This window comes from Phoxinus phoxinus (genome assembly GCF_949152265.1).
Source record: "Phoxinus phoxinus genome assembly, chromosome: 2".
NCBI lineage: Eukaryota > Metazoa > Chordata > Actinopteri > Cypriniformes > Leuciscidae > Phoxinus > Phoxinus phoxinus.
The window spans coordinates 47,731,284-47,758,401 of NC_136877.1; the positions used below are offsets into that span (position 1 = coordinate 47,731,284).

The 27,118-nt window shown below is 39.2% G+C and overlaps 5 protein-coding genes across 11 annotated transcripts in view; 3 read left to right on the forward strand and 2 right to left on the reverse strand.

Annotated features, from left to right (window-relative positions):
- Nucleotides 1-27,118, forward strand: part of tm4sf5 (transmembrane 4 L six family member 5) — a 367,250-nt gene that overhangs the window by 63,915 nt on the left and 276,217 nt on the right. The gene's annotated exons all lie outside the window — the stretch shown is intronic.
- On the forward strand, nucleotides 260-1,183 carry ufsp1 (UFM1-specific peptidase 1). The gene has a single exon (XM_079638918.1). The coding sequence runs from the start codon at nucleotides 357-359 to the stop codon at nucleotides 1,092-1,094; it is 738 nt and encodes a 245-aa protein (XP_079495044.1). The 5' UTR covers nucleotides 260-356; the 3' UTR covers nucleotides 1,095-1,183.
- LOC307012346 (endonuclease domain-containing 1 protein-like) lies at nucleotides 1,406-4,901 on the reverse strand. The gene is made up of 2 exons (XM_079638895.1): nucleotides 4,436-4,901; nucleotides 1,406-3,096 (listed from the first exon to the last, which is right to left on the reverse strand). Exons 1-2 carry the CDS (start codon nucleotides 4,751-4,753, stop codon nucleotides 2,515-2,517), a joined length of 900 nt encoding a protein of 299 aa, XP_079495021.1. The 5' UTR covers nucleotides 4,754-4,901; the 3' UTR covers nucleotides 1,406-2,514.
- On the reverse strand, nucleotides 7,353-13,341 carry LOC307012353 (endonuclease domain-containing 1 protein-like). The gene is made up of 3 exons (XM_079638905.1): nucleotides 13,336-13,341; nucleotides 11,968-12,215; nucleotides 7,353-8,489 (listed from the first exon to the last, which is right to left on the reverse strand). The coding sequence occupies exons 2-3, from the start codon at nucleotides 12,151-12,153 to the stop codon at nucleotides 7,890-7,892; spliced, it is 786 nt and encodes a 261-aa protein (XP_079495031.1). The 5' UTR covers nucleotides 12,154-12,215; nucleotides 13,336-13,341; the 3' UTR covers nucleotides 7,353-7,889.
- Nucleotides 12,900-25,691, forward strand: LOC307012273 (interferon-induced very large GTPase 1). 6 transcript variants are annotated; one of them, XM_079638737.1, is made up of 6 exons: nucleotides 12,900-12,955; nucleotides 13,808-13,867; nucleotides 14,022-14,121; nucleotides 20,102-20,359; nucleotides 20,466-20,726; nucleotides 20,822-25,691. In XM_079638737.1, exons 1-6 carry the CDS (start codon nucleotides 12,935-12,937, stop codon nucleotides 25,507-25,509), a joined length of 5,388 nt encoding a protein of 1,795 aa, XP_079494863.1. In that variant the 5' UTR covers nucleotides 12,900-12,934; the 3' UTR covers nucleotides 25,510-25,691. The 6 variants fall into 6 exon arrangements, with proteins under 6 accessions (XP_079494863.1, XP_079494864.1, XP_079494868.1 ...); XM_079638738.1 differs by having other exon boundaries at nucleotides 12,912-13,302; XM_079638742.1 differs by having other exon boundaries at nucleotides 12,928-13,097; nucleotides 13,819-13,867.

Here is a 27,118-nt window from a genome sequence, read left to right on the forward strand (position 1 = left end):
ATGCTGATGACCGTTACGTTGTGTAATCAGTCTGTGAAAAGGCCTTGGGTCCAATGTTCAAATTCAAAACCGTTTAAATTTAAATGGTTAGGGTTGTCTCGTCTTACAGAGCCAACAGTAGTTTTTTTTAGTTTTATAATACTTAGTTTTGTATTCATTAATTCATTAATTTTATTTAATGTTCATTAATTATTATGAACGATTGGGGCGGAACTGCTTTCGAGCGAGCTCATACACCACAGGGAAGACTTTCGGAGATGGACGTTTGTTGCGAGATGCCATAATCACATAACGTTATACGTTCATTCGTCTTGTAAACGCTCGGTAACTATCGTAGCTTATACACATGTACTGCCATGGAAGAGACCGAGAAAACCGAGTGTATAGATTGGGGTGGACATGTTTGTGGACAAATAACAGCCAACAACGAAACATGGGATGATATATTAGTTAAGAATGCGCATGATGGACTTCCTCAGCCGTCTTCAGACTGTGACAGATGCTCAGTGATTTCAGGAGACTGTCTCTATTATCATTATGGTTGTGATGGCAAGGATGACAGAGGCTGGGGTTGTGGATACAGGACTATTCAGACCATGTCTTCATGGCTGTGTCTCAATCAACCTCAGAGTGTGAGCCACAGGCGCAGACACCCACCTAGTCTTCCTGAAATACAGCAAACTTTGGTGGAAATAGGGGACAAACCAGATTCATTCATGGGATCCAGGGAGTGGATAGGGACATTTGAGGCAAGTCTTGTTCTTGACCAGCTCTATGATGTTCCCTGCCGCATAGTGCATGTGCGGTACGGAAAGGAGCTTGATCAAACCGTTGAGGATCTTCACAACCACTTTCTTACCCGTGGTTCACCTGTTATGATGGGAGGAGACAGGGATAATTCCTCTAAGGGGATCTTAGGTGTGTGCACCGGTAAACAGGAGAGTTATCTGCTTGTTATGGACCCTCACTATGTTGGCTGTCCCTTAGATAAAAACTCTTTGCAAAGGCAAGGTTGGGTTTCATGGAAACCAGTTGCTTCTATGGATCAGTGTTCTTTCTATAATCTTTGCCTGCCTCTTAGTGCCAAGAAGTGACGGTTTCTTGTTAGATTATAAAAAATAAAATTACCATTGTCAGTTGTAACCTGTTTGTGAGGATTTTTACAGATGTCATACTGTGACTGATTTACAGAATTTGTAATTTTTCTGTTTGACCTCATCACGTGAATAAAATAACTAAATAAAAATGGCATGACTTAAGATAATTTCTTTCTTGCATTATCATGTACCTCAAAGATGATTTGAATACCAAAGCATGACAACGAACTGATAAATGTACCATATGGGACACTACATTTTATTACTACATTTTATTTCAATATTTTTTCTCACAGCTGAGTCTCTTATAACAGCATTTTGATGTGTGTCTCACTGTTTTACTTACATTTACAGTCATTTATTATTTTTAAATGATCAAAAATGTGACTTAGTTAAGCATATACTAACATACTGATTCTAAAGAAAAAGATCAAAACATAAATGAGGCCCAGTTTCTTTGCTTAGCACATAGATATTGTTAATCTCAAGAAAGCAGTTTGAACTACTTTGTCCCCAAGGTATCGATGAGTACATCATTATAAATATATTAATGTTGTAATGTGTGCCTGCATATATATAACAGGGTTTCTACGAGTTTTAAAAAAGTATTAAGAAGTTTTAATTCTCCCTTGCACAAATTAAGGCCTTAAAACAGTCTTAAATTAGAGCAGAAAGTGTTAAATTCATAAAGTCATGGCATTAAATGTTGCATGCTTTATAAATTTTTTTATATCTTCAGTATTTTAGTCTTGTTTTCCAATATATCTAAAAAGTTTAAACAAAGACACATTTACTTGAGATGGAAATGTAAAATGAAGTCTTGAAAATTTTAACAAAATGAAGTGAGTTTATGCTTAAAACAAGAACAAATATGTGTAAAAACTTTTAAATTAGGCTGATTTTTCGGAGCCCATTGGCAGATATTTTTGTTTTGTTTTAGTCATAAACTTCATTTTAATAATTTTACATCTGAAGTAAACGTATCTTGATTAAGGAATCTTTAGACATTTGTACTGGAAATAATGACAAATACTGAGGGAAATTACTTTTTTTTGCAGTGTGATCAGAAGGTATAGTAAAAGTTATTTCCATATTGTAGTGGTTTTGAGCATAACAATTCAAGTTTTTTTTTTTTTTTTTTTTTTAGTAAAATGAATTAAAAAGTAAGGGATATCCGTTGGAAGTTGTATTTTCAAACTCTGAAGTGTTGCCAATACAACTCATCGTGTTTCTCCTATATATTATATATAGAAATATATTGATATATTGTGTTCCCTTCAATTTACTCTTTAAATATTCTTTACTTGGTCTTAAAAAGGTCTTAAGTTTACCTTCATAAAACCTGCAGAAACCCTGTATGATATCTTGAAATAATAATGATTTAACCTGGGGCTGAAGGCCTTCATTCAATGAATCCTCACAAGTCTGGCACACAGTCATTGTAAAAGATCTGGAAGTTCTTGTCCACCTCCATTTTGCCTTTGAGAAACTTCTCCAGGTTCTTGATGGGAACTTCCACTATGTGGTTGTTCACACGATCATTGAGACCATAGGCACCAAACGCCGGGAACTTGTACCGCTCTGAGTAGGGAGCGTTGTGATCGTAGTCCGTGCAGCAATAGGCCGTCCACACGAACTCTGGGATGGCGACACGATCTTGGTTCTCACGTCGAATCATATTACCTGATGTTGTGACCCCAGTGATAAGATGAGCCTTTCCATGGCAATAGTTGTTGAGGCGTTTGCGGGTAGCCTCTACCTGTGTGCTCCAGGGACCAAAACTGAACTCTCTTATCAGGGGAACCACATTGGTCAAGGTGTAGGTGGCGGCCTTGTCCAGCGGGTCTACCTGATGCTCATCTGGGTTCAGTTGGCCACGTTCATACTGGACCACGTCGGCGTAGTCTTCTAACACAGCCTGCGTGTCTTCAAAGTTTTTGTGCATGAAGGTGGACTGGGGGAAGGGTTCCATGTTGCTGCTTCCTTTATCAGTTGCCAGCTGTGAAAAATAAGAAACACAGATGATGAAGATCTAACATATGTAATCCCTCCGGTCCTGCTCACCTCGCTCCGAGCGGGACTCGAACCGGTATGTCCGGCGCGCTAACAAGGTCTCTAATGGCGCTTTTCCACTGCATGGTACGGCTCGGCTCACTTTATTTGGTTCGGTTTGCTTTTCCAATGCAGTTTAGTACAGCTTCAAAGTAAGTGGGATTATAGACTGATTGCGCTAAATCTAAATGACGCAAATCGAATGACGCTGGTAGTGACGATTCTCTCTGACCAATCAGTGATCTCCAGTGTTTAGACGTCACATTTTAGTATCGTACGGCTCGCTTGAAACCTCAACTGAGGTGATACTTAAAAAAGTACCAGGTACTTGGTACTGTATAGCCTCAGCCTCAGACGTCACGCCCACGGATCGTTGTTGTACCATGCAGTGGATAAGCGCCATAACATCAGTCGCTAGTGCGCCTCGTGAGATCAAGGGAGTGAGGTTTTCATGCACAGCTTTCACTAGCTGGCCCTAAACCTTTCTCCTTTCCAGGTCACGGCACTAATGTAACCCCTCCGGTCCTACTCGCCCCACTCCGAGTGGGATTCGAACCTGCATCTCCGGCATGGGAGACTGGCGCGTTAACAAGGACGCTAAAGACTGCAGTCTCTAACGATTCGAGATTAAGAGACCCAGAGGCACGGAAGAGAAAGAAGACTAAACCCCCTTGTCAAAGATCACATACAGAGCCCCTAAAAGGACATGGTGATGGAAAAAAACATGTTTTCGATGCTTTTCCGTTCTTTCTCAAAATCTTTGCATCCCCCTGAAAACCTTTTGAGATCTTTGCGAGAGAATGCAAAATGTTTTAAATACATTTGCTCTCCATTCTCATATTTTTTCCATCACTGTGTTCCTTTAGGGGCTCCGTACATTCACACATTTCAGAAGATAAACATTTTGTTTTAAAACAGATTTAATATATTTTATATATATACTGCTTTTTAACATATTTAAAAATGTAATGTATTCCTGTGATCAAAGCTGAATTTTCATCATTATTACTCCAGTCTTCAGTGTCAGGTGATCCTTCAGAAATCTTTCTGATATGATGATTTGCTGCTCTAGAAACATTTTTTTAAACTATTATTATCATTGTTGAAAACAGTTGTGCTGATTACATTTTTCATGTGTGTGAAACAAGATACAGGAAAGTCATAAGAACAGCACTGTTTGTTTGTAACAATGTAAAAGTCATACTGTCACTTTTGATCAGTTTCAAAGATGTTAGGGTTCATACAGAGGTTACTGAATATGTTATTCTTAGCACTTAGAAACCCACCTGTGGTTCAAACATCCAGGGAACGTCAACCCGCTTCTCCCCATCGGATTTCTTGAAGATGTAAGCTGAATAGATGGGGATGTGTTTTTGGGGGTTGTAGAAGGTGATGAAGCGAGGCTCGTCCGCAAACCGTTGGCAGATCTTTTTTAGAGAAGTACTGAGGTAACCTCGTGGCGGAGTGCCCATATAAAGAAAATCCTTACAGCGCTCGACATGGGAGAAGTCCTCCACCACTCCAGCTTGTGATCTTAATATCAAGCACGTCAGTGGGATCAACACGGATCCAAACCAGAACCAGCAATTGACCAAGAGCTTCATGTTGTTTTAAAGAGCTTAAACTGTTGTCTTTCTTCTCAGTGAAATGTTCTTTGGACTGACGTAAGTAGGAGAGTAACACAGCAAAGAGTTTCAGAAAAAACGTTGCTCCTTTTTCTGTGACTGGCTTATTCTCTGTCTCCAATCGACTGTCTTTATCTCGTTTAAAATCGACTATTCACTGGTAGGTGGAGAATGAAATGAGAGCCAAATGCTAAGACAGAGTACAAAGTACATGCAAAACCATGTCCGGAGAGTTTGATCTATAAAACTTGAATGTAAAGCATATTGATAAGACAAACTTCAGTGTGCCGTTATCCTCGTCTACATGCAAATCAGGAAGGGACATTTGCCCACTGCACTGCTGGCCTAATGTTCACTGGCTAATGTTATAGTCAGACAGCACTGAGCCTATATAAGACGTAATGGGAAAATGAATTTAAATGTAATTTTAGACAAATGTTTGATGCAATAAAACACTTAATCTACGCAAGCACAGTGAAAACAATAAACTGGGACTTTTCCTTGCACCAATGTTCTCCATTCAGTACAAAATGTCAGCAGTTACTCTAACAAATACCATCAAACAATAACAATAGAGCAAACTTTAACTATTTGAATACTCACATGTGAAGTGTGTAAAAAAAAAAGAAGCAATTAAAAACATATATATAGTCAGTTTTACAGCATCTTTTGCATATTTTAACCCTTTCCATAATTTTAATTTTTATCTATCTTTTCACACTGAGGACAATTGAGGAAACACAACTATTTAAAAAAGTTCAAACATTCTCCAGAAGGAAACACGATGCATTAAGAGCCAGGGGGTGAAAACTTTTTGAATTCGGTAAATTGTACTTATTTTGTCTCCCAGGAAACGGATCTGTTGCTTCCGAAGTGCAGTACTAAATGAAAAAATAAATAGATTTTTAAACAAAATGAGAAAAATTTGGGGATCTTCATTCTGTTCAAAAGCTTTCATGCTCTCAATGCATCGTGTTTCCTTCTGAAGCATCAGTGAATCTTTGATCCTTTTTTAATAGTTGTGTTTTAGTCTCTCAATTGTCCTCAGTGTGAAAAGATGGATCTTAAAATCATACAGACACTGCTGGAAAAGGTTAAAATATGCAAAAGATGCTGGAAAACTGAAGAATTTTTAGGGCCTGAGGAACATTGAAAAACAAAAAACAGTCCAGGTAAATTATCCAGGTAACGACACACATTATTAAAAATCAAGGGTATGTAAACTTTTGAATGGGATCATTTTTTATAAATTCAGCTTTTTTGTTGTTGTCTTGTGGACTATATGTAAACATCTTTTATGTAAAATGTCTTATTCAGGACAGTTCTAAATAAAAAAGAACATGCATTTTGTATGATCTCTCTTTGTTAAAATTATTCACATTTTTACAGATTCTGCAAGGGGTTCACAAACTTTCAAGCACCACTGTATATATATATATATAACCAAAGAGATATTTCAATGGAATGATATAAGCTATGTGAATTCATATAACACACACTCTGCTCTATAGTGTGGCAGGATAAGGATGGAAATGATCCACAAAGAGTATGACAAAATCTGATATGTGACTTTATTCACTTCTCAGTAAGAGTCTGCTAGGAAGGTAACACAAATATGTTCTTAGAATATTTTGCTAACATTCCCCTTAAGTTATGAAAATGTTATTTCTGAATGAATGTTTTTTTTTAATATATATTCGAAACAACCATTTTAATGTATTACGTTTTTTTTCTTGGTTTATGAACGTTAAAGTAACCTTCCATTCGATCATTTTGAAAATGTTATGATAAAGTTATTTCTGAAAGTTTTCTGAATGTTCAAAAAATCCGTTTTTTTTAACGTATTAAAGGTGCCAGTAAGTTATTTCTGAGAAAAACTGTTGATACTGTATTTGAAATCACCAACATAAACACGCCCCTACCTAAAAGGATCACACCCCTATCTTGGTAGCTCCGCCCCCAAATTCACAAACACACAATAGGCTTGTTCGACTTCATGCAGCTCTGTGCAGACCGATCGGCGGCTGACTTGAAGCAGTGCATGCCGGTTAGAAATTTTGTCCGACTTGATAGGCTTGTGTTGAACTTCAAACAGTTCAAACAGAAACTATTCTTGTTCAAACAGACACTGTATGAAGCAGTACATAAAGTATTGAATGAAAATGTCTCTGATACATCTGTGTCTTTGGCAAATATTGCATTTATTTCACTTCAGCTGTGGTATGCAAACACCACGTGAGCAGGTTTTCAGCAATCCTACCCCCCCCCCCCCCCCCCTAAATGCAACACAGGCACCTCCCCCTATTAAGTGGACACGCCCCTTACTGCTGATTGGCTACAAGTGTGTTTTGGTGCTCAGTCCGATCCACTTTCAACAGCATTTATCAGAAGTCGCTTAGTGCAACTTCAAGAATGTTTTTTTTTCTTGGTTTATGTGAACGTTAGAGGAACATTACATTCTATCATATCGAAAATGTTATGAAAAAGTTATTTCTGAATGTATTCTGAACGTTCTCTCAATGTTATGAGAATCTTCATCAAGTAAAAATAGCATTGTAAGGACCATGAAGGTTTTCTCTCTACATTACGAGAACATTTATTAAGTACAAATTACGAACAATGTATGAACGTTCTCAGAACGTTCTATGATAACATTATGAAAACATTCATAAAATAAAAACATCATTATAAGGATGTTCCGAGAATGTTATTCTAAGAACGTATATTAACTAATAATGACATTATCAGAATGTTATGTTCCATAAACATTATTTTAAAACTTTTTGTCCTAACATTTGCATAACTTTTAAAGAACGTTAGTGGAAATTATGGCAATGTTCTGGGTTTGTACTGGCTGACTAATTTAATTTGATTTAATTTAATTAACTATATGATAGTCCAAAATATTACAGCTCACAGTTAGAGCACATAGGTTTCAATTATTAAACCTTTATCTGTCTCTATAGCAGAACTCCCTGTAAGCCATTAGATATTTTTCTTTATACTTACTTTTTCTTTATTAGTTTATTATTTATATAATTCTCTTGCCTGGTTCTTGCATTTACTACATGCACAGATGCACACACAAATCCAGAGTTCACAAATTCGCTTTCTTTCACTTCCCATTGGCATGCGTGTTTTCTGGGACGCAGTCCTTGAGAAAGATGCTCACGCTTTTGTCCATGTCAGTCTGACTTTTCAGAAAGGTCTCTAAAGCCTTCAAAGGCACTTCTGTAACACTGTGTCCCACTATCTCATTCACAGCATATGCTGCGTAAGTGGGAAACATGAACCGTACTTCATAGGGAGAGTTTCGATCAAAGCGGGGGCAGCAATAAGCCGACCACAAGTGCTTCGGGACAGCCATGCGCTCCTCACTTTCTCTTCGGATGGTCACCCCCGATACAGTCACCCCGGTCACCACATAGGCCGTCCCACGGCAGAAGTTATTCAGGCGGCGCCGCACCATATCAATATATGTGGCCCATGGGCCCTCTAAAAAGTCTGTGATCTGAGGCACCACATTTGTGAGTGTATAGGTTGCTGCTTTGTCTTGGTTGTCGGCCTGGTGCTGGTCAGGGTTGAGTGAGCCTCGCACGAACTCCACTGCATCTACATAGTCTGCTAGCACTGCCTGGCTCTCCTCAAGCAGTTGGTCCGTTTCTCCACTAGAGGGCAAGACTCTCATGTTCCCGCTTTCATCAGCAGAAACCAGCTGTGGAAGGCAAAAGAACAAGACATCAGAAACCATATAGAAACTCATATTGGCCCTGTCCCAAATGGCACACTGCGGACTTGTGGACTTCCTCACTTTGGTGACGTCACTAGAGAGCATTGAGAGGTATTTTTGGGACAGATTCGATCGTCATGCAGGAAATATCCGTCTGGTTGTTGTTGGACAGGAGAAATCACATTTTTGCGCTCTGACGTCTCTACACAGCCTGCTTTTACAGTTACATTTTTTTACAATTTTGATATGCCACCTGGGCATTAGACAATAGTCATGCTTATTTAAATGATGTATACAGTTGTACATAATAATACATAATGTTCCATTAAACTAAGATTACAATTTTAGCACATAATGAAAATGTGCATGAGTTTCAGATGAATTTACAGGTTTCAATATTCATACTACATTTACGTATGACTCAGGACAGCCCTGACATTCGGTTCTATTTATTGAATGAATCATAATGCGATCGTATTATTCAACGCGCTATTATTATGTTTGAGACGTCAACCACTGGACGATGACCATAATGTTTGTATAAACTGTAGGTAACAACTGTTGAAATGTACACCTAGGTCATAAAAAACGTAATATTTTCTTCTTAGCCATGTTAACAGTTGTCCGTGAGCCAAATCTCCTCCTATCCGTTGTCTGATTGGCCTTTCGCAAGGATTCCTGGGTAGTTAAAGTGCGTGGAGCCTGCAAGGGTAGAAAGGGGGCGCTGCTGAGCACACTTCAGCGCGTTAAAATGATGAATGGGACGGCCTACAGACTCGTAGACTCAGCGAGCAATCGCAATTTAAGTCCACGAAACCGAAAGTCCACATGAAGTGCTTCATTTGGGACAGGGCCTTTGACAGAATATCAGAATATTTAAACAGTATAATTTGGTTTTATTTTATGAGCAGTGGTGAGTAGACCACATTACATAACATAATCCATTACATGACACAGTTAAAGGAACACTCCACTTTTTTTGGAAATAGGCTCATTTTCCAACTCCCCGAGAGTTAAACAGTTTTACCGTCCTATTTAAAACTTGACTCTTCTGTAGTTACGTTGTGTACTAAGACCGACAGAAAATGAAAAGTTGCGATTTTCTAGGCCAATATAACTAGGAACTATACTCTCATTCCTGCGTAATAATCAAGGAACTGCTGCCGTACCAGCAGCGCAATGGTATTACGCAGCGCCTGAAAATAGTCCCCAGCAAGGAAACTTCCAACGTGACCGGCACTAAGTGTGTAATATCATTGCGCTGCTGTACGGCAGCAGTTCCTTGATTATTACGCAGCAATGAGAGTTTAGTTCCTAGCTATATTGGCCTAGAAAAAAGCAACTTTTCATTTTCTGTCAGTCTTCGATGTAACTACAGAAGAGTTAAGTTTTAAATAGGAAAAATATCTAAACTCTTTAGTAATTTTTTTGGGAGAGATGCTAACGGTCTAATCATTTTCAATGATCTATGCTAAGCTATGCTAAAAGTGCTACTGCTAGACCCGGAGATCGGCTGGATGGGTTCGAAAACGGAAAATGAGCCTATTTCCAAAAAAAAGTGGAGTGTTCCTTTAAGATAATATAATTTGACTACTTCTTTTTGATTACTTTTAGATTACTTTTGACCCAACTCGTTTATCACATTGATTTGAATAGGATATTCTTGTACCATATACAAAGGGAAAGAAAATATATTCCATTCTTTGTTATCAATAACATGAAGTGCATTATTACGTTAGGGTTTTCCTGACAGGGGGGTTCATGAGTTTAATGAAAAGCTAAAAAGTTATTAAATAATTTTTTTTTAAATTAAAGTAAATTATTTTCAAATAGAAACAATCAAAATAAAACACTTACTAAAAAATGGTTACTAAATGTTAATTTTTTTTTGAATGTGTTTGAACATTCTTAAAAACTTCTGCAATAATATAAGCCAGCTGGAAAACCTGCTTCTGTGATTAATAAGGGAGTGCGCAGTGCTCTCTTTAATTCAGTCGCAGTTTGAAGAAAAGTTGTTTTTTCATGAGACTTTGTGAATAATTCATACTTCACCATGACAAAATGTATTTATAAACCTAGTGATTTTATTATATTTAATATTTATTTAAAAGCGAAACGTGTGGAAAAAATATTAAAGTATAACCAGTAGATGACAACTATAACCAGTAGATGGCAGCAGTATAACCAGTAGATGACAACTATAACCAGTAGATGGCAGCAGTATAACCAGTAGATGACTAACCAGTAGATGGTAGCAGTATAACCAGTAGATGTCAGCAGTATAACCAGTAGATGGCAGCAGTATAACCAGTAGATGACAACTATAACCAGTAGATGTCAGCAGTATAACCAGTAGATGGCAGCAGTATAACCAGTAGATGTCAGCAGTATAACCAGTAGATGGCAGCAGTATAACCAGTAGATGACTAACCAGTAGATGGTAGCAGTATAACCAGTAGATGGCAGCAGTATAACCAGTAGATGTCAGCAGTATAACCAGTAGATGGCAGCAGTATAACCAGTAGATGACAACTATAACCAGTAGATGTCAGCAGTATAACCAGTAGATGGCAGCAGTATAAACAGTAGATGACAACTATAACCAGTAGATGGCAGCAGTATAACCAGTAGATGACTAACCAGTAGATGGTAGCAGTATAACCAGTAGATGGCAGCAGTATAACCAGTAGATGTCAGCAGTATAACCAGTAGATGGCAGCAGTATAAACAGTAGATGACAACTATAACCAGTAGATGGCAGCAGTATAACCAGTAGATGGCAGCAGTATAAACAGTAGATGACAACTATAACCAGTAGATGGCAGCAGTATAACCAGTAGATGGCAGCAGTATAAACAGTAGATGACAACTATAACCAGTAGATGGCAGCAGTATAACCAGTAGATGACAACTATAAGTAGATGTCAGCAAAGAGGCATTTTTTGGCTCTCATATAATATGAGCCAAAAAATGCCTCTCTGCTGCCATCTACTGGTTATAGTGGTAATTACTGTATTTTATATTTTTAAATAAAACAGTTTTCTATCAAATGTTGTTTTTCCTGCATCTTAAAACGTTTGGTTTTACAAATGGTGACAATCTCAGAAGAGTGAACAAATAATGTTTTTGGTCATCACATTAAAAATTACATTTGAAGTGCTGGAAAAATGTTGCGTGCATGTGTCCAATTACAGACACCGTGTTTCTTATTCCAACGTTCCCATCAATAAAACTGGTTTATTGACAAGTTATAAGTGTGATAACTGCATTAAAATATAAATACAACATTAAAAAGTCAACCATTGATGGTTTTGTGTCGATGTAGAGCAAGAATGACAGCTAACAGTTAACCGTAAATGCCCAAGCTGGCTTATCGAAGACCAGGAAGTAACCGTGCATATGATACATTCATTTATTTTTTAAATAAAAAGAAATGAGATAAAACTAAGGGTATCTGCTATACCTGTGGTTCATACATCCAGGGTGTGTCCATCCTCTTCTGTCCATCTGACTTTTTAAAGGTGTACGCTGAATAAAGTGCCAGCCGGCGACTGCTGTCGTACAGAGTGGCATAGCGTAGTTTATCTCCGTAGCGTTGGCATATCCTCTTCAGATTCCCCCCTCGGAGACCTGTGGGTGCTGTGTGCATATAGAAGAACTGACTGCACTCCTTAAAGCTGTCGGAGACTGTGCCGCCTGCCAGACGCAAACCTGTCAATACAAGAAGTCTGAAGATAAAAACCTTACAAAGAGCCATCAGAGATTGAGAAGTTGAGAAGTTATCAGTGTCTATAACAACATTTCCAGTTTTGTATTGGCAAAGACACGCCGAACCATCTGTTCTTCCATGGCGTTCCAGGCCAGACTGATAAGCTGGAAGAGTGAAAGTCACCATATGCAAAGCATCACCTCTCTTGTAGGCCTATGGTCAAGAACACTGGGAGGTTTCAAAAACAGAATGAATGAATGAATGAATGAATGAATGAATGAATGAATGAATGAATGAATGAATGATCAATCGATTACAAATTCAGTTCTTAAAGGAAATGGCAATCAGAGTAGGCCTATATGTCTATTGAAATAAAACTAAATATCTAAATATTTAGTTTAAAAAAGATGAACAATTGCAGTTCTATGGATGTTTTGCCCTCCATCCATGTATATTTATGACTACACACATGGTATTTTATTTAATTTTTTTATTACATTTTACTGTCTTATACTCGCGCAGTAGCCTAAAAAATAATAATATATAAAAAAAAAGGTTTTGTCGTTCCCCGTTGCACATTTTTAGGGGGATACCATGGGGCAGTGTTTCCCAACCCTGATCCCGAAGGACGCAAAACACTGCACGTTTTCTTTGTCTCCCTAATCAAACACACCTGACCTGATTCAACTCATCAGCTCATTATCACTCAGATTTACCAGAAATGCCATGTAGTTCTTCTCGAGTAAGTTTCGTTTCAGCGGTAACTCATAGTTTCATTTTAAGTGTTAGGACCAAACCACTGACAATGTGTTATGGTTTCGTTTTTGCACACATTTAAGGGAGAAGCTTCGGTTCATTTGGAGAGAATTAAATTGTAAGCAAACGTAAGTATTCTTAAAGCGCTTAAACGAGCAGGGTAGCCTATTTAACGCTATTGCAAAATAGACTAGGCCTAGTTGCCTAAATGGTTTAGTCTGGCGAGTCACTCTTTTAGAGTATAAATTGGGCTAGATCCCCCTCCCCCGTCAAAATAAGATCTGGAGGAGTTACGACTTTCAAATGCAGAGGTTTTCCTTCACTTGATAAATTGTAAGTAATAATCGATAAGATTTGCTGAATCACCGTCTTTATTTGCATATAGTGTTATTTGTTATTGTGTGCATCCTCGGCCAATAGAATCGTTCTCAAATGACAAAAGCCGAGAATTGGTTAGGCCTACTCTGGTAATGATAATTCATGCGAGTGGTAAAATAATAGCGGTCTGTTTTAAAGTTAATATATCTTCGTCACCCGCTTAGTTCAAACTATATCCCTGGTGCATGGTTTAGTAATGTCGTTTAACAAATTATTTTTGTGGTTATTAGGCTACACACATTTTTTTTTCGTGATTCAGTAAATTTCTGGTTGTAAATTTCACATAGGGCTACATCACATTATAGAAGTAAAATGGTTTGCAAATAGAAATGTACCAAATAATCAAGAAAGCTTTAAATCCAAAATACAATGTGAGATTATTTAATGTGAACCTGACAGAAGCCACCATTTTAATCACTCTGAGTCATGTATATAGCCTATGTAATTAAATCTGCATCAGATTTCTTATAGGAGTCTCAATCAACTCGCAAGAAAAATGGACTGCCCCAGTGAGGATGAAGTAAGCACCACTTTTTATTTCTTTCATAAGGCAGATTTCTTTGCAAATAAAGTGATTTAGACAGAGAGTTGCAGACAATTTTATTTAGTAAAATTTAGTCTTGACAGACCTGAGTTTGTATGCCACTAAATCTTGAAAAACTTTCAAAATCAAGGAATTTGAAGACGCCAGTGAACACCTTGAAGACAAACAACAAACAGGAGCATGTGCTGTTGAGTCCTATCACAAGGAAGATGTTTCCAAGTTACAACAAGGTAATACAATTACATGTATCAGTTATATATATATATATATATGCATCTTTGTGCACAATAATTATTTTGGAATGTTTGCCTCAATTTAAATGAACATGTTTACTTTATACAACGCATATAAACGGCCTTTATCATTACAATAGACCTTATCCAGCAGCAGCAGCGCCCTCTTTGACTTTTAATGGGAATGAAAAGAGGCTGTGAGGGATAGACATGCATCTCTTCAGTGGGTTGTATTCAATAACAGTAAAAACTGTTGTTGTTTAACTGTTCTGCTGATGAAAATTTCAGTAGACAAACCAAAAAAAACTCCCGGAAAAATGAGCTGTGGAAAATTGCGATCTATGAGCTTGATACAGTTTTTTTTTTTTTTACTTCCTTCACAGCGGATGCTATTGAAAACATGGTCAGTCTATCCCTCACAGCCTCACTTTATCATGGCGATGCTCTGAATAAGGTCTATAGTTTGCTTTAAATGTGGATTTATTGCCAATGTCAAGAAGTTGATACAATTTTAATACTTTCTGACGGAATCTAAATTATCTTGTTCCCTTTCAATAACGGTTCACTCGACATTTTGTCAGATCGCGGATGGCATGGAGTTTGAGTAGCGCTACAACTAACTAATCTGTAGATTCAATTTTTTCGATTAGTTGAGTAATCGGATGGAAATTTTTACTTATTATACATTAAAAATTAACCAAAAAACATTTAAATCCATTGTTATAAACAATGTTATTTCACATCCTGCCCAAGGCTGTCCTCCAAACAACGTATAATATAAAGCCTTTGAAAACAAATATAGTGAATATAGGCTTATGCACATCATTAGCAAAAAAGGGTTAACATACAAAAATTATATTCTAAATCTAACTGGTTGCTTACTATTTTAAAGCAGAAATTAAAACGACTAAATAAAAAATGATAATAAACAAACAAACAAAAAAAGCACAATATGTTAACTTGTATGAGGAATGAGGAACACACATATTCACTCTTCTGAACATATATTACATTAATGGGCAATACCAACAATATGCCTTTACTGTTCCTGCTCTCATAAATATGATTACTTCTGTTACATGTATATTTTTAAACCTTAATTTTGAACAAACAATATTTTAGCAAAATGTGTATTTTAGTTTGGCGTGCATGCGCCCACAGGAGCTCATTCATTGAAGTCTTTTTCAGGTTGAATGGTGGTCGTCTCGCACCCCCCTATCGCCTGTGAGCGGAAAAAACACACTTGCAACTTTGGCGGCCGCAGCGTCAGGAAGTATCGCGTGATATCAGGTCTCGCGATGTAACAAATTGCTTTACGGCAAAAAAAAATCTGCTAAAATTATGTAATTATTGCGCTCCCTCACGCTGTTCGAACTTGAATGAAGAAGACGTTGTAAAGAATGTCCCGTCTGCTTTGATGTCGTTGATCTACTAGCCTCTGGTATCTGAGAGTCGACAAGTTTTTCGACAGTGTTGTCAAATATCTATTCCGAAGCTGTAGTGGGAGCTCTATAGTGAAACCTGCGAGCAAAAAGCGAGAATACAGCGAAAAAATTCCCGAAACTTCATAGCCCTGCTTTAAAGGGTTAGTTCACCCAAAAATGAAAATAATGTCATTAATGACTCACCCTCATGTCGTTCTAAGCCCGTAAGACCTCCGTTCATCTTCGTAACATAGTTTAAGATATTTTAGATTTAGTCCGAGAGCTTTCTGTCCCTCCATTGAAGCTGTATATACGGTATACTGTCCATGTCCATAAAGGTAATAAAAACATCATCACAGTAGTCCATGTGACATCAGTGGGTTAGTTAGAAGTTTTTGAAGCATCGAAAATACTTTTTGGTCCAAAAATAACACAAAATAAGACTTTATTCAGCATTGTATTCTCTCCCAGGTCTGTTGTCAATCCTTCACAGTTACGCTGATGGCGTAAGACGCTGATGACGTGTATTTCTGCTGCGCCCGAGCTTCATTTATAGACTGAGGGAAACGCACGCTGTAAAAGTGTCTCATCCGCGACATGCACATTTACGCACCATTAAAAAAATGATATCCACGCAAAAAATGTAGAATAGCTTGAATGACAGTAAACGAAGCTCGGGCGCACCAGATAACACGTCATCAGCGTCTTCCGTCAGCAGCGTCACGGCGGAGTCCTGAACGCAGATTCACGACAGACCCGGGAGAGAATACAATGCTGAATAAAGTCTTATTTTGTGTTATTTTTGGACCAAAAAGTATTTTCGATGCTTCAAAAACTTCTAACTAACCCACTGATGTCACATGGACTACTTTGATGATGTTTTTATTACCTTTATGGACATGGCCAGTATACTGTATATACAGCTTCAATGGAGGGACAGAAAGCTCTCGGACTAAATCTAAAATATCTTAAACTGTGTTCCGAAGATGAACGGAGGTCTTACGGGCTTAGAACGACATGAGGGTGAGTCATTAATGACATTATTTTCATTTTTGGGTGAACTAACCCTTTAACAAGACACTTGTTGTCAGAATATTCCAAAATGAAATGCTCGCGAGACTTTCTAGCAGGGCTGTCAATAACGATCATTTTGGTAATCGTGTAATATGTAGATTATTTTGATGATTAATCGAGTAATCAGATTTTTTTTGTGTGGTAATATAAATAGATGTAAGCAAAGACATAAGCCTTTAAAATTACTTAAAATAGCCTACATAACCGAGAGGAAATTATGTGATATACTTATAGTAATATATACTTCAAATAAAGTATCAAAAGCAAGTAATCATATGGTTTCATAGAACATCACTGTCAAAATACATAATATACACAATATAAACAATACATTATGTATTACAACAAATGCCCGCAGAGGGCGCCAGCAGCCTGGTGTTATTGCACTTTACAGCAAATCAAATCCATGTTTAATTTTGGCCAAACGACATGTAATTTAATATTTGCCCGTTTCTTTATGATAAAAATGCTACAGCCACTGTAATTTCTTGAAAAATAATATGTGGACATCAAAACTCAGAAAGTTTTAACTTTTATTTTGAAATCGCGATGAACAGTGCGCATATTTATAGAAACATATTGATATAATCTCCTGATGGCGCACATTGCGTTCCCAGATGAATGTTATAAGTAACCCAAACTCACCCAAATTCTCATGTTTCGGACAACTTGGATCATGTACCTTTCCAGCAGCAGCTCTCTCTGTGTCCTCCGCTATTTTCCATATGCGATTTGTCCATAGAAATGGGTTATTCACTACTGTAAAGCGACGTAACTGGCAGGTGGTTTCCAAGCACAGCACACAGACATGACTAAACGATAATCAAATTCGTTGTCGATTATTTTCATTATCGATAATTATAGATTTTTATCAATTAGTTGTTGCAGCCCAAGCGTGGAGTCCCTTTCTCCAAAAATACTGAATACTGATGGAATGCAACTACACTGTCGGACCCTTCCCGCTCAGCACGCCCAAATAGCCTAGCCGTGCCGAGAGAATTGTGAGAGCATGAGTCTCGCCTCGCTGCACTTGCGGATCGTCTTCAAGGGAAGCGACTCCACCCCTCACGCTCCCCCGTTCTCAGCCCCCTCCTCTCACAAGCCTAAAAGGAAGACGCAGCGGAGTTGCTGGGCTAAGGAAGCGGGCCAGAGTGAGCTCATGTCGGCCTAGATCCCACGTGCCTCACTCTCCCCACAGCAAGAAGATTCCCCGGTGCTCTTCATCTGCGAAGCTCTACTGGCACATCAGCTGTCTGGAGATGTTGGTGGTGCAGCTGGTGTAAGGCCTTTCTGCCAGACCTGAGAGACCACCATGTCCTGGTCCGGTCGGACAACATGAGTGGTCGCATACATAAACCACCAAGGAGACCTGAGATCACACCCTCTGAACAGACTGGTGAAAGTCCTGTGGGCACAGCACAACCTTCGGTCAGGGCAGTGCATGTGCCAGGCAGGCTGAACCAGGGTGCGGACATGCTTTCCTGGAGTGGTGTGACTCAAGGGGAATGGAGACTTCACCCTCAGATGGTTCAGATGTTCTGGAGTGCCAGAACTCCAGAAAGCGCAATAGGCCAGGGTGCTGCCGTTAGCAGAGCGGGGTCACCTGGAGAATGACTGTATATCCTCTCTGATCTGGTTGATGACCTGTGGGAACAGGGCCACTGGTGGAAAGGCATACAGGCGCGCTCGAGAGAAAAATATTGCTACATCGGGAAACATATTAGACAGTGATTGATCTCCTTCGAGGCGAAGGGTCCCGCGTCTTGTGGTGCCATCTCAAAGAGGCACAAAATCTCTTACTCGGACCTTTACCATGACTGTTCCCTGCTGGTGGAATGATCTGCCTAACTCAGCCAGAGCTGCTGAGTCCGTAGCCATTTTTAAGAAACTGCTGAAGACGTATCTTTTTCGGCAGCACTTGATCCAGTAATGCTAACACTTTCTCCTCTATTCTATCTAAAAAAATAAATAATAATAATACTACGTTACATTGAACTGCGAAGGGTCATAGCACTTACTGGAGTTCAGACGTTCATCGAGGCCAGCTCTGTATTGGCCCAAGTTGAGGAAACAGTCGTCTGTGAAATGTTTGCCGCAGACATGCAAAACTTTGGGGAGTTGTGTCGGCGCATTTCCAGAGAAAATGAAATTAATCCACTGGTTTTTGGTTGGATGAAGGAACTAAAAAAAGGCTTCGGTGTTCATTTGTACAGCCAATTATTGAGCAATTATTATGCTTCACTCGCTCAAAAGCCATGATATATCTCGTGGACAAACTAAAATCGCGCGCACGCATTCCTACTTCCTAGCTCATTTTCTCATGGACAGGAAATATTATCTGGGCGGGCAAAGCAGAGAAAGGGGAGGTAACATTTCTCCTTATGACGTCATAAGGAGGAGATTCAAGATCAGCCCGATTGAGCTTCCACTTTCTCAAAGGCATAGAAAGATAGCAAAAGCTCGATTTACACCGATTGAAATTTCTAGAAACTTGGGGACCATATACAAGCTAGGGGAACTCATATTAATGTAAAAAAAACGCAGAAAGTGAAAATTTCATGTCATGGGACCTTTAAGTTCCTTAGAGGTGGCCGATGGCTGAACCCACCTCACCCCCATATGGTTCAGACTTGGGACCTGTCCACTATCCTGAGGGCTCTTCAGGGCTGCAGTCAGCCGACTTGCTTATAACCACTCTATTGCTGGCTCCAGCCTTGGTTAAGCTAGTTGTAGACCTGTAGGCGCTTTCTGTTAGTTCATCCTGCCTCAAATTTAGACGGAATGACTGTGAAGTCGTCCTTAAGCCGAGGCATGACTATGTGCCTAAAGTTTCCTCAACTCAGTTTAGAGTTCGGGCCCTTAGAATGCTCCAGCCACTTCCGGCTCTCAGAGCAGCTTTTCATATGATTCAGAGGCCACACCAAAGAGCTTCCGTTGACAAAGCAAAGACTGTCCCTATGACATCGGTCACTAATCGGTCACTGACGGTTGGTCAGCACCCTCTACGTTTGCCAGATTCTATAACTGGATGTCCCCACACTACAGGCGCAGATCCTGTCTGCTTGAGGGTTAGACTATGGTTTGCTGGACGCCACCAACTTGTATTTAAGTGCATCACACTCCCCTGGAGAGTGGTGCTTATCTATGGTACATATCTTGCCGACTTTCATTGCGGATTGGCGCCCAGCCTAAGTTTTTTCCCTGGACCAAGCACTACTGCCAGTAATAACCCCTGTCCAGTCCGCTCACTTTGTCGAGTGAACCGTTATATAACCGTTCGGTTACTGACGTAACAGAAACATTTTCTTTCTTAATACACATTTTTGGTCTTATTTGGCATAACGCATCAGTGCACATTATAAAAAAATCCCATGTCATCTGACATGCAGAGATAACTGCTTCCAATCACCAATCACTACTGACAGTACTTTTTAATAGTCTTTCCAGAAGTTGAAAATGTATGCTTCTTGTTTCCACAGACGTTCCTGCACCAAGTGAAATTTTAGTGCAGCTTATTGGGACCAGTTCTGTTACTCTTGCTTGGGATAGCCCAGACAATATATCTACATTTGAGTTGACCTACTATGATATCACTGCTACAAAGACCTCTACTATCACAAATGACACAGCCATAGAGGTGGAAGATCTATGTCCAGGAACTGAATACACTTTCACCCTTGTTTCAATATCAGACAACGAAAAACGAAGTGTGGGAGTTGAAGTGACTGCATGCACCAGTAATTCTCTTTCTAATTATCCATTCAGTATGAATCTAAAATTGTATGACAGTGTGTCTTTAAAATTGAAAAAGAACTAACAACATAAATGTTTTCATGATTGCAGGGCCAGTCCCACCTGAAAACTTCAAGGTTGAGAGTGTGGGCACAACATCAGTTACTCTTATTTGGGATGGATCTGGCTGTGAGGAGAACACGTTTCATGTTGTTTGCAGCCACAATGGAGAAATCATTCAGGAAGAGATAAAAGAATCAAGAACTGTGGTTTTCCGTGAACTAATTCCTGGAAAGAAGTACTCTTTTCACATTACAAAAGTTCTTTCAAATGGCAACAGAAGCAAAGAAGCTGTCACATTTGCTCAAACCAGTTAGTATAATATAGCAAACTTCCCTACAAACATGTACATGCCTCATTTTATTTGAAACATTTTTAAAATTGTGAAATGCTTGCTTTTTCAACAGAAACAAACATCCAGAGCCTTTTACATGATTTGGGGTTGGAGCAGTACTACCCGAACAAACTCTCACTCAGCGATGTGCTACAGATTGACAAAAGGTCAGTGACAGATGAGCCAGCCCAGTCTCTATCATCTTTGCCATGGCTGTTCCTGAAGAAACTGATGATGGTGAATGTGACTGCAAGAAGTGTCAAATATTCATCAGATGAGAATGAGGATTTGCAAAGCTTAGATTTGTACAATGACACATTTGATTTTCTGGATGATCAGAATAGCAGTGTAAATCCTTTAGATATAGTGACTGCCCTGTTTCTTTGTGCAGATGGTTTTCTCCAACAGGAAATGGTCTCGAAAATGTCAATGTGTCAGTTCTCTGTTCCTTTGCTTCTTCCAAACTGTGACACACAACAGTGCATGTACATGCTTTGGGCCATGAGAGATATTGTGAAAAAATATAGACCTCATTCCTTGTCAGACTCAAAAGGTTTTGTGGAGGACAGAATTGTTCACTCTGAGTTCCCCCTAGTGTCCTTTGTTAGACTTGGTGACTGCAGCATTTCTAAATCTCAGATCTTAAATAAATTGCTCAGCAATCCCCAACAATATCATGACACTTTTGTACATCATGACATGGACTGCGGAGACATTCCAAGAAAGATATCAAATGGAATAGTGGAGATGGGTTGGTATTTACCTTGTGGAAACAAAAACATTGATGTTTTTCCTGAACCTGTGGCTGTTGCAAACTTGAGAGGTGACATCAGGACCTTTGAAACCCAGTACTCTTTCTTATGCCAGACCTCCACTGCAGTTTTTGTGTTCTTTGACAATCTGGACACAAACTACAAGTTACTCACCAACCAACATGCTAAAGCCCAGTTTTTTTTAGTGGGCAATGTGCAAAGCAAAGCATTTGATTATGAGCAGCTGAAAAGGACAGCCATTGAAATGAGTTTGAAGAAAAACAACATAATTCTGAAGACCAATCAAAACGATGCAAATTTTGTCAAAACTCTGCATTCTGTAGTAAATCACATACTTAATAATCATGGCAAAAAAGCTTGTCTGGAGGTAATGGACACTATTTCACATGAACTCGGAATTCATGTTGATGAAGACATCCCAGAATGTCAGAAAGCAAAAAATAATGCACATGTCTTAACAAAAAATATACAGGAAACACTGCAGTTCAAGGAAGATCAGCTTCCTCTTCAAGGTAAAATCTGGAAAGATTTAGCAAAACTGGAAAAAGAGGAATGCAGACTCCGGAAAGCTGGTAATCAAAACATAGAGACATACAAGAGTGATCTCCAGATTAAAAAGTTTGAGCTCAGGAAACAACAAGGCAAATATGACATCTCAGAGGCAATGTCCTGCTTTGTTAGTGCTCTAAGTTCGAGCCAGGAGAGGCCCTACTTCTTGAAGTGGATGCGGATGAACCTCGACAATCTCTCCCGAAAAAGCCTCTCAAGCCTCCGTGAGCAGTACAAAGAAAAGTGTCAGAAATTTTCTGAAAACAAAGAGGAAATCGCACAGCTTGACCAACAGATCTCTAACAGTTCTCTAGGAATAGAGCATTTTCTGCGGGAAATGGGCCAACTCTACGAAGCCGCAGTATCGCTTCCAGAAAACTTAGAATCACGTCAACAAATGCTACACTTACCCCGGTTATGTGCTGAGCTGATGTTGGATGGCTTCCCTCTGGAACTGGTTGATGGAGATGCATCAAATATTCCTCTCAGATGGGTGAGTGATGTGCTTCTCTATCTGAACTCTTCGGTGCAGCCCAACAATAAAATCATGGTGGTCACAGTTTTAGGAGTCCAGAGCACAGGGAAGTCCACCTTGCTGAACACCATGTTTGGAGTTCAGTTTGCCGTCAGCAGTGGAAGATGCACCAGAGGTGCTTTTATGCAGCTGATCAAAGTCACAGAGGACATCAAGAAAGAACTTGGCTGTGATTATTTAGTGATAATTGACACTGAAGGTCTGAAATCCCCTGAACTGGCAAAACTAGATGACAGTCATGAACATGACAATGAATTGGCCACACTTGTTGTTGGATTGAGTGATATCACAATCATCAACATCGCAATGGAGAATTCCACAGAGATGAAGGACATTTTGCAGATTGTAGTCCATGCTTTCATCAGAATGAAGGAAATCGGTAAAAAACCCAAGTGTCTGTTCGTCCACCAAAATGTTGCTGATGTATCAGCCTATGACAAGAACATGAGAGATCGAAAGCTTCTGCTGGAGCAACTGAATGAGATGACAGAAGCGGCAGCTAAAATGGAGAACAAGGAGGAGTATACAAAGTTCAGTGATGTGATTGATTATGATCCAGAGACTTGCAACTGGTATATCCCTGGGCTCTGGCATGGAAATCCTCCAATGGCACCAGTGAACGCTGGCTACTCCGAGGCTGTCTATGACCTTAAAAAGAACATGATTGATGTAATTGGAAAATGTAAAAACAAAACATCTGGAAACAACATAACAGATTTTTTGGAGTGGACAAAAAGCTTATGGAATGCAGTCAAATATGAAAACTTCATATTTAGCTTTAGGAACAGCTTGGTGGCTGATGCATACATGAGACTGTGCACAGAATTCCACAAATGGGAATGGTCTTTCAAGAAGCACATGCACTCTTGGTCAACTCAAGCTGAAACCAGAGTGTCAAATTTTGAGACATTCAAACTGAAATCAGACAAATCAGATCTGAAAGATCTTTTATGCAAACTGAAACAAGAAGCAGTCACAAAGCTTGACACCTTGGAAAAGACCACAATGGAAAATCTGTCCAAATACTTTGAACAAACAGAGGGTCATGTCTACCTTGTGGAAAAGTACAAAGAAGACTTTGTGAGCAGCGTAAAATGTCTCAGGAGGGAAATTGAGAGCTCTTTGCTGACACAGCTTGAGACAACGGTGGACATTAGGAGAGGAATGAATAATCTGGACAACATCAAGAAAACATTCACTGATACAATGGAGAAAAAAGTGCTGGGTCTACTGGAGGAGTTACGCAAAAACAACAGCTCAGAGAGTGATGCACATACGACTGACAAAGAGCTTGATGGATTCTTTGAACAAATATGGCAAGACACCATAAATGAGCTGTCATTTACTGGATTGAAGAAAATAAATATATATGATTGTGTTTTCAGGCAACTTCGAGAAAACATGAAACAGAAAGGCAGTTATGTTGCAGAGCAATTAATGAGAGTAAAACTGGTGAATTTTGGAACAGGGGTGTTCAAAATCTCTAAAGAAATCTGGTACAAAAGGTGGATTAAACATATGTTCAATGGCAACTCTGCAGTGGACCTGCAAAATGTAGCAGATAACATTATTCAGACATGCTCCCAGTTTGGCCTGGATAAGAGAGAGATACATTCAGATTACCATGACACCTACATTCAGGAGATCCTACACATAATTGATGACAGATTAATGTCCAACAAGAATATAGGGTTTTCAGAGGAATTTGAACTGTTTCTGAAATTGTACATTTGTGGGTCTTCTGCAAGAACATTTCAAGAAATGCATGAGTTTTTCATCAAGGAGAATGACCCACGCAGATGCCTTGATCAGTTTAAAGACAAATATCGCAATGATTTCAAGGACCTGTTCCTTGACCGTGACCAGTGTCAGAGAAAAGCTGAAGAATTCACTAAACTGTGCTTGATGCCTGCAGTTGAGACATTCATCTACAGCTCCTTGGGTCCAGACATTGTTGACAAAATGCTTCAGGGTAAAAATGCATTTCAGTTCAGCACTCGTGGATTTTTTCAGTACACACTCTTAAAGGAACTTGTCAATGAAGATAAGTTTGAACAGTATGTGAAATACATCAGCTCATATGAGCGTTTTGTTAACGGCTGGATATTAGATCAAATCACTAAACAGTTTTCAAACGAACATGAAGTGTTTGAGTTGGAGGAACGTCACCTTAGAGGAATCACTAAGGAGATATTAGAAGCTGTCAAAATGGCACAGAGTGAGACATATGAAGATGGTATCAAAGGATTCATACATTGCATATGCAAGAAGCTTGAACAAAAGCTAATAATTCCCAAAGATGCTCTAGAAACAGTGATGGTCCTAAACAATGCATCTCAAGAGCCATTTGCTGACTGGCTAACCAAATCTGTGGATGAGATGAAACAGACACTGAAGGAACAACTGAAGAAAGTCGACATACAGGGTAAGCTCTGCAAACTCAAGATTAAACCCCAGGATGAGCTCTTCAAGAGAGTGTTTGGATGTGGGAAACAGTGTCCATTCTGCAAAGCTCCATGTGAGGCTGGTGGAGAAGCTCACACTGATCACTGTGCTTCCGTACACCGACCACAGGGACTCGGTCGATCCAGAAATGTAAACGATGAAAAATTAGTGACTGACATCTGCTCAACAGATGTCCACAGTGAAGCAAGCTTTAGGTGTTTCCAGACTAATCATAACTTTCATCCTTACAAAAGATACAGAGAAATCTTTCCTGACTGGCACATCCCAGCAGATGCTAGCATACAGGCCTCAGATTACTGGAAGTATGTGATGGCCCGGTTCAATGATAAGTTTGCTGAAGAATACAATGCTCGGCGTGCTGATATACCCTTGATGTGGAAATATATCACAAAGCAACAAGCAGAGAACAGTTTAAAAGAGTCTTTCAGCATCAAATAAACAATTTGTCCATTTCACAACATTTTCCATTTGCAAAATGTTTCAGCTGACTTCCAGTAACCATTAATACTGCTTGTACTTGGTAATGGGAATATGGGTTAATCATGTATGAGGTGAAATCATTTTCAAGGTGAAATACAGTTTAAAGGTGAAAGAAAAATAAATGTATGCAATGTGCAGCAACATGGTGAAATGTTTTTTTTTTGGTGTGTGTGATTTCAAAAAATCGTTTATTTAAACAACAATGGCGTTTTGGGGGCATGAAAACAAACTATAGAAATCTGTTTTGAAAACGTTTTGGAAGTTTTTAAAAACGATATTATTATTGTATCCGTGCAAATTTTCGAAAACAGTGACGTCACGCACAACTACCATATTTTCTGGACTAGAAGTCACACTTTTTTTCATAGTTTTGCTGGTCCTGCGACTTATAGTCAGGTGCGACTTATATTATATATAAAAATGTATTCATACTGACTGAGATGAACCAAAAGAAAACATTACCATCTACAGCCGCGAGAGGGCGCTCTAGTTGGCGGAGTTGTTCAGAAGCGACACAGAGGAAGAATTCAATGGATTCAGTGTTGTGTGGAATGAGATCGCGGGAACTGGTGAACTTGCTTATCGGTAATTTGTTGGACTCGCTGGCTAATGTTAATTTAGCCTATTCAGCCTCCCATATATATATGTTCTTTATGCTAATGTGTAGGGTTTCCCGCAGAAAATGTTTAACTTAGCTTTGTGTAACTTAACTTTGTGTTATTTTAACCTACGTGTCGCCACCACCATACACATCAGTATAAATGCTCTTGATAAATTATTTGTTATTAAAGCATTAACATTCACAAACCACTGTTAATTTAACATAAAAGCAAGCAGGCTGTGTGCATGGTTTGCCATGACTGAATGCGCGCAAAGCGCGCTCCCTTAATAATTCCTAAAAAGCTGACATCAGTTCATTGCGATCTCACACATCTCTGTTATTATCAATGAAGCTGACTGCATAATGAATCTTTCATAATATCTTTTATAATCAGAGGATTTGCCAGCCTGCAGAATTAAGCGCTGAACAAAAAGTCAGTTTTGAGCGGTGAGGGGATTCCATCTTAAATGCTTCTGATTAGCCATTGCGTTCAAGAAATCAACACATATGTCTGTGATTGGCTACATCGCTCAACGCTGCAAACGTTACAAATAGAAACTCTGGCCTGTAAATCGTTTCTATTTTGTTTTAGTTGCTCTTGTTGCTTTTCTGCAACAGAAGAATAACAATTTATTCGTTTTTATATGTTTTATTCATAGATATTTCTATTTATTTCTATTTCGTTTTATTCTCCCGCAGCCCGCACACACATAGTGAGTGCATTAGGCTGCCGCCCGCGCTCGCACTCTGCCATCAAATCTGGTCCCGCGCCGCATGTCTCTAGGTCACGGGTCCGGCCCGAGTATAGCGGCGGGAAATATCGGGCTCGGGCAGAGAATCTAAGCTCTAAACAGGACAGAGTAATACGGTAGATATCGCTCATATACATTTTTTTGACAACGTAGTTAAGGCGGCAGGCGTGTGTTGCTTAGGCGGATGCCTTAGTTCCAAAGTGCTGCGGGAAAA

What these genes read in the sequence shown, in the direction of transcription:
- LOC307012346 (XM_079638895.1), bottom strand. Translation starts at nt 4,753, where the DNA reads ATGAAGCTCTTGGTCAATTGCTGGTTCTGGTTTGGATCCGTGTTGATC. An exon ending in CCTGGATGTTTGAACCACAG is followed by an intron (nt 3,097 to 4,435) that starts GTGGGTTTCTAA and finishes TATTTTTCACAG; the next exon opens with CTGGCAACTGATAAAGGAAG.
- ufsp1 (XM_079638918.1), top strand. Translation starts at nt 357, where the DNA reads ATGGAAGAGACCGAGAAAACCGAGTGTATAGATTGGGGTGGACATGTT.
- LOC307012353 (XM_079638905.1), bottom strand. Translation starts at nt 12,153, where the DNA reads ATGCACACAGCACCCACAGGTCTCCGAGGGGGGAATCTGAAGAGGATA. An exon ending in CCTGGATGTATGAACCACAG is followed by an intron (nt 8,490 to 11,967) that starts GTATAGCAGATA and finishes TGCCTTCCACAG; the next exon opens with CTGGTTTCTGCTGATGAAAG.
- LOC307012273 (XM_079638737.1), top strand. Translation starts at nt 12,935, where the DNA reads ATGCCATGTAGTTCTTCTCGA. An exon ending in TGCCATGTAGTTCTTCTCGA is followed by an intron (nt 12,956 to 13,807) that starts GTAAGTTTCGTT and finishes AATCTGCATCAG; the next exon opens with ATTTCTTATAGGAGTCTCAA. An exon ending in TGTCACATTTGCTCAAACCA is followed by an intron (nt 20,727 to 20,821) that starts GTTAGTATAATA and finishes CTTTTTCAACAG; the next exon opens with AAACAAACATCCAGAGCCTT.